Here is a 15,986-nt window from a genome sequence, read left to right on the forward strand (position 1 = left end):
ATAAAACAAATTATATAAAAACCAAGCACCTGACACATACTGTAACAGCAGTTTTAGTATGTTTTCTGGGTAAACTAATATCTTCACAGAAACTGACACACACACACAAGCTTACACTGTTTAATCATTACGTAAATACACGTCCACATTCTAACATACTTTGCATTAGATGAGTATCAGGGGAAAACAAGAACATCTGAAGTTCTTACCATCAAATGTCAGTTTACCCTCCTTCCAAAGTGTGAGTTATTTCCCTAGAAATCAACAATATCCCTGAGGTCCCAGAGTAATTTAAAAAAGAAAGAAAACCCCGGAACAATGCAAATACAAGATCCACCCATTCCAGGTCTGTAAAATGCTAACTAAAGAGTGTTTTAAGACATTAAAGACAGTGGTTTTTACTGACATATTTCTGCCCACCTCCCCCCACACCAAAAAAAAAATGTAGCTGTTTTTATTTTTTGAGAGAAGGGAGAACGAATCACAGGTAAGAAGCTGTGGAATTGTGGAAGGGGCTAATTCTGACTGTGGACTTTGTCCATGGAGTAGTCCTAGAAGTGTGAACAGAAATAAAATTGTGACTTAAGCTTGGAGAGGTTAAGTATAAAGAACAACTACTACTATTTGACAGCAAGTTGGTGACGTAGGACATAAAGGCCTAATACCCCAGCTGCATGTATGAGAATGTAGCTTCTCAATTTTAGAAGAGGAGAGGAAACAAAAAATGCGTAGATCTGTTTGAGTATTGACTTTTAATAGCTTGTTTCTCTTAAGGGAACAGGGGTTGTTTTCTGTTTTAGAAATACAGGTATCAGTTGAGCTTTAAATACAACCTGCTCCTACCAACAGGTCATGTACACAATTTATTTGGCTTCAGTTTTTGTTTTTATGCATTAAGCAACCTTCAACCTTCTCTTGAAATACAATATATAGAAACAAATTTAAATACAGTAATAGTGTAGGTATTTTACTGTCTTTGCATTTTTTTCTTGACATACTGGACAAAGAGATACACATCAATCTGCCCCGAAGCCCAGGTTTCACACAAAGCATGTTGAATATACTGCTGTCAGTGACACACTCAACTTGCTCTCACATTTAATTTGCCAAATCTACAGAAACAGATCTGTAGGGAATATCAGGAATTATTTCCATCTTTGTCCAGCAACATTCCAATGCTCAGGCAACTACTGATATTTTTCATCCTATGTTTACTACAGATGTTCCATACCAACAGGAAAAAAAGTTTTTAAACTGGACAAGACATACCATTCCAGGTTTTGGTAGAACTGTAAACATAAAGGGGATTTTATATATAGTTTTCAATCTGTAGTTTAATTTTTCAAAATAAAACCTGTACATACAAGCGAATAACATTCAAGACCTTGTATATGCATTACAGTTGCTTTCTGGCTAAAACAATACATTTAAACAAAGTCTTACTTCCTGCTTTCATTTGGGGGGGGGAATTTAATTTTTAAATCCTTTAGGATCCATCAGATTCATTATATGGTAATGATCTTCACTTATAACAATATACTATATTATGAGGCAAACTGAAGGGGATTAGATACTGAAGTATTGGTGTGGGTGCAGTAAGCCATACAGCTGTTTAAACATGATACTACAGCTGAAATAAGTCTCTGTCAGAAGAAAAAAACAACATTCATGAAAACAGCAGCAGCCATTAAAAACATTCACAACTGCAGGGATTTTTTACTGTGTGTAATTTTGCATTTTAAGTAGGAGAAGCCACAATAGTTTAAAGCAAAATTAAAAAAATACCACTATAGTCTTGAATTTAATAATGTGAATTGTCACAGCTGTTTATAGAAGTGTACTAAAAAAATTTACTTAAACATATGAATTTAAGACTTTCACTTTATTCAGCAAATTGGTTTATTTACACAATGGGGAACGCTGGTTGAACGCTGTCAATGTAATAAAAACAAATCTAACAGAGACAATACTGAACTCTCTCTATGTATTCATAGCAGAAATGACAAACTATTTCCTTACCTGTATCAGGAACATCAAGCGCAACAATGGGACAGTATCATAGGACACTGATTTAACAATAAGCCACAGAGGTCCAGTAATACCATGGCAATTTACTCATGTATTTACTGACTTAAAAAAAAGAAAAAAAAGAGTCAGCAATACCCAGTATAAAGTTCTGTCAATTATCAGAGTCAAACTCTGATGAGTAGGTCAATTAAAACCTTATCAGATCATCCACAATTCATAGTGACCTGATCTTTCAGACCACTAATACAGAAACAAAACATGTGAGAACAGATTTCCCTCTAAAAGGCAACAATGATCTGATAAGGGTTTAACTTAATGGAATTTTAAAAAAAAAAAAAAAATTAAGAATTGCAGAGCACAGCCCCTATTAGAACAAGCTAACTTTCCAGACTTTCAAAAAAAGACAAAAAAAAAAAAATTGAGAGAAAAAAAAAACACTTCAACATGAAGCTACCATACAAAGTTTTTGTTGTTGTTGTTTTTTGTTTCCTTTTTTTTTTTTTCCTTGTAAGAGTTCAGAGTTGCAATTTAATCCTGGCTCTTTAGTGAGAAGGACAGTTTTGGCCTAGACTTTCCTTTGCCCAAGATAATTTTTTGCTCTTCCTTTTGCTGACGTTGCCTCTCTTGTTCTAGTTTCATCCTCTCCTCATGAATCTTTCTTTGTTCTTCAACAATTTTCAATTGTTCTTCAGCCTACATATGAAAATGGTAGAATTTAGGCCAACATATTTTGTAGTCATAACAGCAATTTACAAGTCTGTATCCAATATCCAATCCTGCATACTGCAAGCATATTTGAGCTAGATGCCATAGCTGGTTCAATGGAACTATTTATAAAATGGTGACAAAGTGAGTTTAGAAGAAACACTCAAAGTTTTAACATTCATAGCTAACATTATCAAAATCTTGAATGCTTATTTACAATGTTTTTCAGCATTGCTATGCAAACAATGCATTACATTTGAAATATGAAAATCAGTGTATAAATAGAGAAATCTTCCTGACACCTGTCATGTCAGATGAAGTCATAATATAACAAAGTAACAGACCTTCAAACAAAGGTCTCCACCTCCAAGATCTATCTGTAAGACCCTCCTAATTCAAAGCAATTTCTATTTGATTTATAACACGGTCAGTCTTTATACTGACTTAAGATTCTTAGAGCTATTCCAATGGTCTTCTGAATCTTACTTTGTTAATTACACCATTTAACAAATTTCCTTATTATCCTGTTTCCCCCATATAAGGTTGGGAAAAGGATAAAGCACAAACACCAGTGGAGAGTGTGATCTGAACGAGACATAGCTCAAGCAGTTTTAAGAAACATCATATTTACTCAAGAAGGTTACAAACACTTCAGCAATTCAAACTGATAACATTCAAACAGGATAAAAAAAGCTTAGTTTGGTTTATTTGATTAATGTTTGATTAATTTGATTAATGAGTTTGGTTTAATTGATTAGAATCAGCTAAATGATACTGAATATCTGCATGAAGAAGCAACCTGCTTAAATAATTTTGGAGATCAACATAAAACGGACTTCTGTAACTTAGAAGTTTTAAGCACACATTGAAATTCTCTTTCAGCACTTTGCATTATCAACATACTAGTCTCAAATCCAGTTTATACTTGTCCTGCTCAACAAGATAGAGTAAGTTACTTCTGTTCTAGAAGCTGAGTAAGTTTGCAAACTTATTTCACCCTTCCCCATGAAATACAGTTAAAAACATATTTTTTAAATACTGAAGGCAGCAATCTTCCTCCAAATTAATAAACAGCTAGAAGTATTTTTTCAATTAATGTTATTCTAAGTGTCTGGTTTCTTATTCTCAAGGGAAACAGCAATGCTACTAGCATAACCGGCAACAGAGAAGTTAAACTCTAGAAAGCTTTGATTTGCTTATTTTAATTATGTTGCAAATCAGGCAGAGAGACCTGTATTCCTCTATAAAACTGTTAACTACGTCTTTACATACCAGTTTAGCTTGTGCTTCTGCAATTTTTCGATTATTCTCTTCTAGTATTCGTTCTAGTTCCTCACGCTTTGCACGCTCTTCTTCCTAAACGGGAGGACAGGGCAAGATGTTAGTAAAGTATAACATTCAACTCCGTTTGTTCACTAATCTTTCTCAGAATTCTTTCGTGAACTGACTTAAAGTGGCAGCTTTACAGCCACCAATCTCGTCTCACAACGGTACATTGTGCAGCCACTAAAACTGGTCTCATCTCTCATACTAAATTTAAATCATCCCCGCCCAGTCCAAACAGCAACCAACTAAACCCTCCCTAAGCACAGAATCCTGACAGTTTATTACTACAATTTTAATATCACACAAATCAACAAGGACAACTACAAAAACTCGATAGTATTTACCAAATTAAAAAGTAATATATAAAATATAAATAAAGTGAATAGTTTGTCTCACCAATTAAGTATACCTACGTATTCTTTACCTATACTCCTTTAATCAGCATTAAAAGTTGAATATTTACTGTCTTGTCCAGTGTCCTGCAGAGTGTGCTCCTCGGCTGCCATACGCGCCAGCTTCCTCTTTAAAATGATTTGTACTGTTAGCTTGGCAATACCTGCATCAGCAGCTCAACCATTTATAAAGAAACAACATACAAGGAAGGCTGAGCTGAGGAATGCAGATGTTTATGATAGGAAGGAACAAAAATATGTAAATCATTCCTAAGGCAAACAATTAATAAGAAAAATACATTTACTGTTAGTGAAAAATACAAATGGTAATCCATACTTCATGGAGCTATGGGCTTCCTTCATGGGGAGAATGGACTTAACATTCAATATTTTGACAATTTTAAGACAGATGAAACTGTCATTTGCAGTCTGAACTTGGAATTCTGGAATCCAGGAAAGGCAAGATCAGGAAATAACGCCTTGTAATTGTTGTTTTCTTGGTGAATTTTATGGAACTCTTTTATGCAACCCATAAATATGAAGACTGCGTGAAAGATTTTGAGGTGTTTCAGTTCACATAATATATATCCAAATTATTTGAATATTTGGAAGATTTAAAGTTAGCCAGAGGTTTGTGTCTGTGTAAGAAAAAAAAGTTAATATGAACAAAGCAAGCAAACGAAGAGAAAACTTCTTACTATGACTAGTAACCAGCTACTAGCTAGCACACTTCACTCCAGGCATGGAAGTTTATTCTGCATTGCAAAGAACTGATGGGGCGTCTCCACATCATATTGACTATAGCAAAAACACTTAAAAAAAAAAAAAATCATCAATCTGATAAAACAAAAACCTGTATATATAAAGCATTTGCTGAATATACACATCTAAATATCTAAATTCAACTTCAATTCTTTTATAGTCAAGGTTTGAACTTAAAAAAACAGATGTTATTTAATATCCCTAATATTTGTTGTAATTTTTTTTTTTTTTAATTTCAAAGACTCTGTGACAGACAGGTCACATTTAGTATGAAGGGCAAAACTTCATTGCTACTCTCTCTCCTTTTGTAAGCCAATCAATATATTCATTTAAAATAAACTGTACATGAAGTGCAGAGTAAAAAAAGTGCTTGACACATGACTGTTTACTGCTAATTTTCTTCACACAATTTAAAGTTTGTCTTGACATTTCTGGATCCTGGAATGACTGGTGCAGGCAGGCAGGCAAAGCCTTTAGTAGCAAATTACTGTCTCACAGAAAGACATTTTCAGCTTCTGCTCCAGCTGCTGATTAAAAAAAACACAACCCAAGTCACATGTTCAGCTTGACTTCAGACATGGGCAACCTGCTCTTTTATAACTTCTAGGGAAAAAAGGAATTGTTAGTAGATATTAAAAATGGAAATAATGATTTGGACATAGATCCTTCGTGAAGACGTGGATGGGCTTATGCTCGAAGTCCCAGAATTAGTCCAATGTATGCTCAAGGAAAATGTTTGTTTTGAATGGAGAGTAAGAAACCTATTTGTTAAAGACAGGTACTGCAGCTCAGTGCTGGACCCTGCTCTTTGCCTGACTGAAGGCAAAAGCCTCTTACAGTCTAGGTAAACAAAATGAAACAAATGAAGGATACATAATTACAGATTTTTAATACCCTTCCCCAAAAAAGAAAGGACCGTTGATAAATCCTGCAGCCATGGCAAAAGTTTCAAACAATTCTGAAATATGTAGGTCAGTTCCATTAAAAATCAAGTATCCTTGTTCAGGTTTTAGGAGAGTAACTGTTTAAGTATCAGTGAGCTCCTCTGAATAGGCTAAAAATTAAGTTTCGCAGCAATGCAAGTTTGTACGAGAAGGGAATTAGATTTGCAGTATTCCATCTCTTTCTGAACCGAACAGGAGGCACAAACCGACACTGAAAGTTTTGCCATGGACTGTCTCTACTTTCCAAACGACCGAGCGTTACCTCTCTGGCTTTTTGTGCTGCAAGTTCAGCTTGTCGCTGTCGCTCGAGTTCTTCGAGCAACTGTTTTTCCATGATGCGCTTAGCCTCTTCCACCCTGCGGAGAACCTCTCGCTCAATCTCATCCTTCCGTTTCTCCAACTCTTCTTCTACGCGTTTAGCCACAAGCTCTTCCACTCTTCGAGCAGTTTCTTCCTCTATTAGTTTCTCTTCAATTTCTTGTTGACGGCTAGAAAATGCAAACATGAAGATTACCTTTTTAATCAATAAAAAGGGTTGCAGTAAAATGAACTCCTGCAAATGCAAAGCACCAACCACACTACTGAATCAACTTCTAATGGTTTTATGCTTTTCTCACATACGTTGGATATTTCAATGTTTTTCCCTACACTGAAGAACATATTGTAGTGAACGTTCAGGCAACCTGTGTTTCAACCACAGGGACCATTAAGATCATACCATATTTAGCATCTCTCCTTATCTCTAGACTGTTAAGCTTAAGAAGACAGCTTATCATACTACTTCTTGAGACGAAAACCCATAGTTTTTAGGGAAAGAACACCTCTCCACCAAGTTTGGTCATCCTTCACCCTTTAGGAATTTAAATGGTTTCAAATGTAGTCATAATATATTGCAAAATCTTGTCTTAAAACAAACATCTCAGTGGCACCAAGCTAATCGGAAGTGATACATTTTGTAATTTGAGTATTTATTAAGAATTCTAGGTGTTGTTTCTGCAATCTACTTATCCAATATCTCATCAAATTTCAAATACTTCAGCTCTCCTCTAACTTGTCTACTGCAGCACTCTGTTTCCACTGTAATTATCCAAAACACAATATACCAACACCAAGCACTAAAAAAATACTTGCAACCTTTACGGTCTTTCATGTCCTGAAATTTTGAAGCATTTTTAAATGTCAACTTTACTTTACATATGTTTAGCAACAACATTATTACTTAGTTTGATCACTGTTTAAGTTTTCATTAAAAAGGATACAGAATGATTAGGTCAATTCCCAGGTTTATTATGAAATGAAGAAAGAATATCTTCCAGGTAGTAATCACTAGTACAGTACGGCAATTAGATATCCAAATATTAACTATGTTCTTTTTACAGAGTGAATACTGTATAGCTATGTTTCAGATGGCACTATTCATTTAGGATTATTACAGGCTTTGGGGGAGAATGCTGCTCTTTTTAAACCTTGAAACTGAACCTTCATTTTAAATATTCTATAAAATACAAAACAATCTTATAAACCTATCTTGTGGCCTGTCAGCACCAGAAAGCCACAATTTAGAATGACATCAATCATTGTTAGTATCCTAATATCCTGTAATTTTCATAATTCTTGCATATTTCTATTTATACCGAGACACGTAAAAAGAACGTTATGTATAGGAGATTATGAAGTATAGACTGCAAATCTAGATAGTCAGCTGAAATACCAAGGTGAAAGGCTCAGAAATTGTTCACACATCTTTTCAACCAAACGCATAGTCCCTCTCCTTTATTGAAAAGTTTTGGAAATCCCAACTTAGACATTCAACCCCAGAAGACTAAATTTATTCTTCCATTTCTCAGTAGATAGCAAATTTTTCCAATGACACATTGGGCCAGCGCTCACTTTTTCTAAAGTGACAAAGTATCCTGAGGTAATTTTCTGAAGGGAAAAAAGGTCCCCATCAGTATCCAGAAAAATACATCAGACATGTCTTTGCCAAGTCAGTAACTTGTAGGCCTTTTTTGGATGGAAGTTGGATAACGGTCAAAAGTTTTTTTTTATTTATATACACACATATATATATCGGTTAATACCCTTTATATACCAAATAACTTTCTTTTTTTAGAAAAAAATATTCCCTCTTAGCATTATTTATTCAGTCACAAGTACTTTTACAGTCCTGAAATGATACGTAAGTCTTTTCTAGAAATCTGTTTTTCAGAAAGCTCACAATCAAATGTTTATTCAATTATTTTAGCTTTCCTTTAATATTAAGGAAAATGAGAATAAAAGTTAGCTAATTGAATAATGATAGTACAAAGTTATAAAAAAACCCTAACGCTCAGGCCTAAAGTAACTTTTCAAATATCCTCAGCAATCAATGATGCATTCAAATCAAGCACTGTGCGTTGCACAAATTTCATTCTTCTCGCCTCCACAAATTCCATTTGTATTCCACTAAACTGAGCAAATACATCTTTTCGCAAGCATAGGCAATGACAGTTTTATAAATATAACTGTTCAATATACAGGACTACATTTCTTGGAGCACTGGAAACAAAAAGAAGTGAAACAGAGTAAGATCAAAATCTATTCACAAAATTCATTTATAATGAATATGTTTATGGATAATGACAATATACTTCTAACCATTTACTGGGTGTCTCAAGAAAATCAAGTTACAAACAAAGATACATATCTCATCAGTGATTTAATAGTTGATATCAACTATATTTTTTTTTAATCACTTATAGTACATTATACACAGATTTAAGTTTATCACCCTGACTTACTGAGCAATAACCCCAGAGAAACAGAGAGGCCATTAACGTAAAAATATTTTTAGTATGCTCCATTTAATTCCTAAAACTAATTTTAGAAAATTTGAAAAAAAAGCAAATGCTTAGCAGTTGGCAGATTTCTGAGGAAAACAACAACAACAACGCTTATTTATCATTTTTATGAAAACTTTGCTATAGAAAACTATAATTACAAATAAAATCAGGAGTTAGGCTGTGTGTTAAGATTTGAACAGACACAAGAAGAAAGTCACTTTCGATATATAAATTGTCTGCTAGTTAATTTAGTCAGCAAGAAATTACTTATTTTATTTCCTGAGTATATGTAACACAATTTATAAATGAGTTCAGATATCACACTTGTATGCTGCATTAAGATTTATTGTTTGATACTGGTTTTGAAATTTGAAGTACATTTTGGAAACATCAAAATTCTATGTCTAACCTTTTCCAATGTTGTTTCTCACTCAATAGTTTACTATTCTGTTGCCAATATCAACCAAACACTCGTGCTGCAGAGACTTCATGAGTATAATTTCAAAGTTTTCTGACTTGCATAGAAAACATCGCAGAAAATAGACTTGAAATGTATGTTGCTACATCAAATTCATTGAATGAACAGGCTACTTTCAATCAAAGCACTCCACTGAAGCAAAACAGATCAAATATTTTAAACATATTGTTAAGCACATTCCGAAGGTGCGTGGATTTTTTTTTTTTTTAATTTTGGTTCTGAAAAAAAATGTAAACTGCAAAATTAGGGCTAATGATTCAAAAAGCATGTGATGTTTTTGTGTACATTTGTATTGCTACATTAAGTTTCTATGACATCACTGTCAAATTCTGAAGTTAGGAAATTATCCAAAAAAAAAAAAAGTGACAATTCAGGGTGATCAGACCTTCTGAACTACAAATAGTATTTCATTAGAGTAGCACAACTGAAATAAAACTCCAACCTCCACCGAAAAATTAACAGAACTAGTTGACTTCACACATACAAGTGCTATCTCTAGACTTGGTGCTCTAAGGAGCGAGGGCTGCATCAAAGAAGAATTACTTTAGCACAACTCTTGCAGCTGTTGTTACCTCTGCTGAAGGTCTCTTTCCTAACTGTCCTTTCTTAAGGACATTGCTAGACATCTTTAATGTACAGCAACAATCACTTTAAAACGTACACCCAACATTAAACATGATTTACGTATCTTTATGGACTTCAGAAACTTATTATATTCCCCACAATGAAAACTGAAAAAGGAAAAGCTTTATATAAAACAAATCTCTGGATCTCACTGTCCCATTTGAAGAGGAACGAAAAAAGTAAAGTAAAACGCAAGGTTACAACAATGGTTGCTTAGCACTTCTTGAAACCCTAAGATGGGCAACTCCAAATGCCTTTGCTCGACGCATAATAAGTACCACGCACAGAAGGGGAGGGGCAGAAAGTGTGGCAGTGCAGCACAAAAGCCTGCGGGGCGCGGAGGCCTCAGAGGCAGAAAGAAGTTTAAGAGCAGCGCAGGAGAGCGACAGATAGGAAGTGAGCAGCGCGTCTGGGTGACAGGGAGGCGACGTGCAGCAGGCTCTCGCTCTGAGTGGGCGGCTTTAGCACTCTTGAGCCTTTAGGAGAGGGGAGGATGGCGGGAAAACAGGCAGAAGCTAGGCCTCAGCGACGGCCTAAGCGCCTTCTCCCCACGAGCAAACGACTCCAGCCTGGGGGAGGGAGGCGAGGCGAGACAGGCCCTGCGGCACAGCGCACCCCCTTCCTCGCCCAACCCCCCCGGGATGCCCCCAGCCCAGGCCCAGCACTCACATTTTCCGCTGCCGCTCGAACTCGGCTTTTTTCTCCTCCTCCTCCCGCTTCTGCTTCTCGTCCAGGCTGCTGCGCTTGCTCACCGTGCGCCCGAAGATGTCGATGCGGTCGGGCGGGGACGAGGCGCGCTCGCGCTCGCGCTCCCGGTCGCGGCGGGAGGAGGGGGCCGTGTTGGAGCGGGACCGGGACCGCGACTCCCGGCGCCGGTTGCGTTTGCTCTCCCGGGACTTGGAGCGCTTCCGCGCCCGCTCCTTCTCCCGCGAGCGGGACCGCGAGCGGCTCCGGTTCTTCTTGTTGTGCTTGGAGCTCTTGGTGTGCTTGGAGCGGGACGAGCTGCGGCTGCGGGACCGGCCCATCCCGGCCGAGGAGAGGAAAAGGCCGCGCCGGCGGCCGCCCGACTACCCCCGCCCCCTTCGCTAGCAGCGCCCGTGGAAGGCACGGGGAGGCTCCGGGCGCATCAGCGCCGCCCGGCCGGGCGCCTCGTCCCCTCTCTGTCCCCTCGCTCCGCGCGCCGAGGGCGAGGACGAGGAGCGGGCCCCGAGAGCGGCAGCAAGTCCGGGCGCAGACAAGATGGCGGCCCTTAGCAGAGCGGTGACTCTCCGCCCGCCCCACAATGCACCGCGCCGCAGCTCGAGTCGTTTGCTCCCCCTCCCCGCCACCCCCGCCTCCGGCGGCTTTCCGGAGGTGCACGAAGCCGCTCGGCAGCCTTCGGTAGCCAATGAGAGGCGGCGCTGCGGGAGTGAGAGCCCGGCAGGCAGCGTTTCGCTCTGCGCATGCGCGGGGCTGCCGGCCGTTGCGCAGCCCTCGCCACCCGTTTCGGGGGCGGTTGTGTGGGGCCGGCGCCCTGTGGGGCCGTGTGTCGGGGGGCAGGGGGATAAGGGGGGCGGTCGGCCTCACGGAGGGCCGCCCGGCCCCGGGCGTCGTCCTGGGTGCCGACCGCAGGCGGGAAGCGTGACAGAGCCGCCCTCAGGTGTTCCCCCCCGCCCCCTTCTCCAGGGGGTTGGGATTTACTTCAGCAACCAACGCGTCCTGTGGCGAGGTGCTGCGCAGCGGAGTTACTGCGCTTGTGTTACCAGAAACTTTAACAGGCCCTGATTGTTCTTTTAATTAACTTACGTTGTGTCAATATAGGAGGTACTGTTCCCCTGCAGATTATAGAAGTTACAAAAAAAAAAAAAAAATTAACCCTCCCCCCCCCCCCCCCCCCCCCCCAATAAAATTTTGAAAATTATTTTTGTCATTTCTCTGGTGAACTGCATACTTACTGGGATTTGTTTTACTGCAGCTAATCTCCAGCTTGGCACCAGTGGATGTCTGGTTTGATACCTGCTTGGGGGTGACTACATGTATATATTGCTGTCTTTTGTTAATTAGTTATGTTGACAAAAGCCAGTTCAAGTCAGGTGGAAAGTATGAACTAGTGGTTCAGTGAGCATCCATGTATGAGTTTTAACCTTGTTCTGCCGTGAAGTCATTAATGTTTTCTGTCATAACAAAATTTGCATCTGATACTGTCCTTTATTTCTGATGAAATTGGTGAATTTTCAACAAGTGTAATTACAGAAACTTTCTAAATTTCTTATCTTCAGTATTGGATGTGCTGGGCCTGGCTTGGAATATAGGGGGGAAAAAATGGGACCCAGTAATTACTTTAGTATCAGTTATGGGTCATAAATATGTTTTAAAAGTAAGCAATGTAAGCATAGTTTTATCCTTGTTAGGGCAGAGTATTTAACTTTTTGGAGAAATATTAATTAGCACTGCAGAATTCTATTCCTTTTTAAAATCACTGATTTTTCCTTCAGAAGCATACAGATGCAGTATACAATATCAGAACAATTTATGGTCAGCTTGTGTAGTAGAATTAAATGATAAAATGAAATAATTGCTCTAAATCATTATTATATTGCTCCATCTCTGCTTGTTTAAACTTCTGAATTAATAGGAGCACAATTTAAGTACCTGTACTAGGATAACGACAGGCCTCTTACCAGAATCCAGTCTTTGTAAGTGAGAAAGTACCCCTGGAAAAGAACTCTTATTAAAAGGCCCTGAGAGCTATGCAATGCTGATAAATTTTTTAGAGGAATATTCCATCTTGTGATTTCTGTAATTTCTTAGAAGTTTGGATTTTTTTTCTTCATCCTGTCATCTTATTTTGCATAGCTTAATAAAAATAAAATACATTTCTTTTTACTTTTTTTTTTTTTTTTTTCCTTTTTAGGTATTGCTACAATGGATATGCAATAACAAAAGGGAAGTGTTTATGAATTCTAAATTTAAGAACTTAATGTCATTAAGTATCTTTATTTCCTATATTAATTTAAAAGGAAGAAGGTCATTTCCCTGGTTAGTTCCCTTTTGAAATGTTCAATATTTTAATAAAATATTAGGATTTTATTCTGGTTTATATTGTTAGAATTCTTGAGTTTTTCATCAAATGTAAACACCTTTATTCATGGCTGGTTAGCCATACTTAATTTTTATGAAATCCTGTGGTTTTGCATTATTTTTCTGCATTTTAATATGTTTGGTATATTAAAATGCATAATTTGCTTCTGAAAATAGTTGCCTTGGCATTGGAAAGCACCTTATTTGATAGCCAAATAGTGGCATAATTAAAGCACCTCACCCCTCTGTAATATGGCTACTATCATATGAAATCTCCCAACCTGTAGGTATTTGGTGGTAGCCCTGCAGTTAGATTCTGTATCCTGATAATCTGCAGGTCATGCCTGCTCTCCTGCCATCACTTCTGTTAGTAGCTGGGTCAAGGGAATCTTTGGAGATTGAAGGTGGATTACTTTGGTTTGTGTTGAGTGTAGCACAGCTGGATATTTCTGTAATAGGTCTAGAAGGGAAGGATTCTGAAGAGTAAGAGAGAAAGTAACAGCACAGTTAGGTAAAGTGATCAGTATGTAATTTGCATATGTGGCTCTGCCAGGTCATAGTAGTAGTAAGAGGACAGACAGAAGAAGCACAGAAGATCTAGTTCTTGGAAGGGGAAATGGTTTAAACTGTCAATTCTTTCAAAGTAGCTATTTCAGCATGAATTTATTACAAGGTCAGGAGCTGGGTATGCATGGTTTGTTTTTTTATGTGCGAGTCAGCACTGAGATTCATGCCACATTGTGGATTACAAAAGTTATGCAGGTGTAGAGATTGTATTACTTAATCACTTTTTCACACCTGATGCCAAAGTTGCTTATTTTACTTAGGCATTTTCTGTCAGCTGCTTTGTTTCTCCTTCAGTAGCACTATGGAGTTCTGAGCTGCTAAAATACAGAGGTAGAGAGATGAAGCATCAGGGAGAGCAGCAAAACAGTTGTGAGGCAGGGGTTTCACATTGTACCTGTATAGAAATGCTGTGTGGATCATCTGTGTAAACATAGTTAATAGTTACACTTTCAGAAAAGAGAATTTTAGGTGGTAATCATATCCTTAGAAAGAAAACTGCAGGACTCTGTTGAAAGTATTTTATAATTTGGATATGGGGGAAAAAAAGGCACAGCTTGAGCAATCTGAACTAGTGCGTGGAGGTATGATATAACATAACATCTACTTTCATTTCCAACTAGATTTAGTTTTAGAAAAGAAAATTACCAAATCATGATCAGCATGGTAATTTGATACAGTTAATGATTTTTTAAGTATACTTATCACTTATTAATAAAATAAGGCTATTTCTCACCGCATGGAGGAAAGGGAAAGGGATGTCCATTTGCTTGCTTTGGTCACATTACTTAGTTCACTTACTGAATAAAAGCTCTTGAACACTGTTAGAAGTGGTAAACATAAGTTTTGATCACAACTTGAGGCACTGATCTGCAGGATGTATATCCATATTCAGTTTTTCTCAGTGAATATTTTTAAAGACCAATGTTACATAGAATATGCAGATTTAATATTGTGCAGAAGTATTTATATCTGGACCTAAGACTTGGTTTACTGACGACTGATGGTAGTAAAAATCCAACCAGCCTTGTCCAGCAGCTGCATAACTGTGGAGATACTTCAGCACTGTAGGCATATTCTGATTTACCTGAAAGATTTCATGGCATTTGATGTGTTTGACTAGGGACTTAACCAGAAATGAGTTTGGGTTTCCTTTAAGTCTCATGAGAGACTGATCCAATAGGAATACATGGATAGTATTTTTTATTTTTTTTTAACAGAGTAGAAACAGACACTTATTCAAAAACAGGTTGCTCGTGATCCACTGGTTAGCATAGTAGTTAGACTAGATGGGCAGGTGTGAAGATTGAATTCAGGTGTGTTCTTAGTCATATCAACATCACTTCCCTCCCATGACAGTATGTTAATCAACAGGCCCCTGTCTAGGCTGGAGGAAGGTGAAAAGGGGATTAGGTGCAAAGTCCCTTCTTAGTTGAAGCCAAGTAGATTTTACAAAATATGGAATATGCAGGTTAAAAGGCAGGAGGCAATATTGCTGTAATGTAATGACTGTAGTGCTCTGGAAGGGGGAAGTGAGTCACCCTGGATTTTGGTCCTTACTCACAAGACTGTTTCTGAATTTTATTAAATAGTCATGGGAAGAAAGACTAATCTTGAGAGCTGGAACGCAGAACTTGGCAAGTGCTGCAACCACTCGGATATTACATAACACTACTCCTACGACAGCTGTATTTTAAAGAGGGTGAGCCATGCTCAGTTCTTCAAAGGTTTGTAGGCACTGCCCTCAGGAGAGGACTCCCAAGTTTTGGCTCTTAAATAGATGAAGATGCCACCCTTGCGGTGCTGACTCAGACACCTTAGCTTTAACAGAGACAGCCACACCTCCTTGCACAGTGTTTCCGCTTGGCTTGGTGACTCCTAATTAGTGTATGTATTTTGTGAGTTCATAATTCTTCTTCAGTTTTGAAAAGCTATTTGGATAAAGTCCAGGCAATGGAAATTTTATTTGTTACCAGATTTTTCCTGTTTTCTTTTTTTTTTTTTTTTTGTACTACTTTTTAACACTAATCTGCACAGCAGTACTACTTGTTCTGTGTGAATATGAAAATGATTGGAAGTGATGACTTTTTTTTGAAAAGTAGATAAGAAGTAACTTGTTTCTTATAAAAAATAAAAGTTTGGATAAAAAAAAAATAGTCAATGTTTAAAAATTGAGTCAATGCTACAGCAATTAATGGGAATGGACCCTGAAGCATTTTTGAATGTTCAACCCTCAGCCATGCTGTTAAAATTCTATCAAAAAAGGTTAGATTAAAACCTT

At 37.9% G+C, this 15,986-nt stretch overlaps 1 protein-coding gene across 2 annotated transcripts; it reads right to left on the minus strand.

The window, feature by feature from the left end:
- Positions 1 to 1,863: 1,863 nt before the first annotated feature.
- Positions 1,864 to 11,364, minus strand: ARGLU1 (arginine and glutamate rich 1). 2 transcript variants are annotated; one of them, XM_084506548.1, is made up of 4 exons: positions 10,751 to 11,357; positions 6,420 to 6,645; positions 4,006 to 4,089; positions 1,864 to 2,721 (listed from the first exon to the last, which is right to left on the minus strand). In XM_084506548.1, exons 1-4 carry the CDS (start codon positions 11,104 to 11,106, stop codon positions 2,557 to 2,559), a joined length of 831 nt encoding a protein of 276 aa, XP_084362674.1. In that variant the 5' UTR covers positions 11,107 to 11,357; the 3' UTR covers positions 1,864 to 2,556. The 2 variants fall into 2 exon arrangements, 1 of the variants encoding a protein (XP_084362674.1); XR_014688589.1 differs by having other exon boundaries at positions 2,684 to 2,721; positions 4,006 to 4,580; positions 10,751 to 11,364.
- Positions 11,365 to 15,986: the final 4,622 nt, after the last annotated feature.

Source organism: Aythya ferina, assembly GCF_964211825.1.
Source record: "Aythya ferina genome assembly, chromosome: 1".
Lineage (NCBI taxonomy): Eukaryota > Metazoa > Chordata > Aves > Anseriformes > Anatidae > Aythya > Aythya ferina.

What these genes read in the sequence shown, in the direction of transcription:
- ARGLU1 (XM_084506548.1), bottom strand. Translation starts at nt 11,106, where the DNA reads ATGGGCCGGTCCCGCAGCCGCAGCTCGTCCCGCTCCAAGCACACCAAG. An exon ending in TTCGAGCGGCAGCGGAAAAT is followed by an intron (nt 6,646 to 10,750) that starts GTGAGTGCTGGG and finishes TGCATTTTCTAG; the next exon opens with CCGTCAACAAGAAATTGAAG. An exon ending in CAGAAGCACAAGCTAAACTG is followed by an intron (nt 2,722 to 4,005) that starts GTATGTAAAGAC and finishes TTTCATATGTAG; the next exon opens with GCTGAAGAACAATTGAAAAT.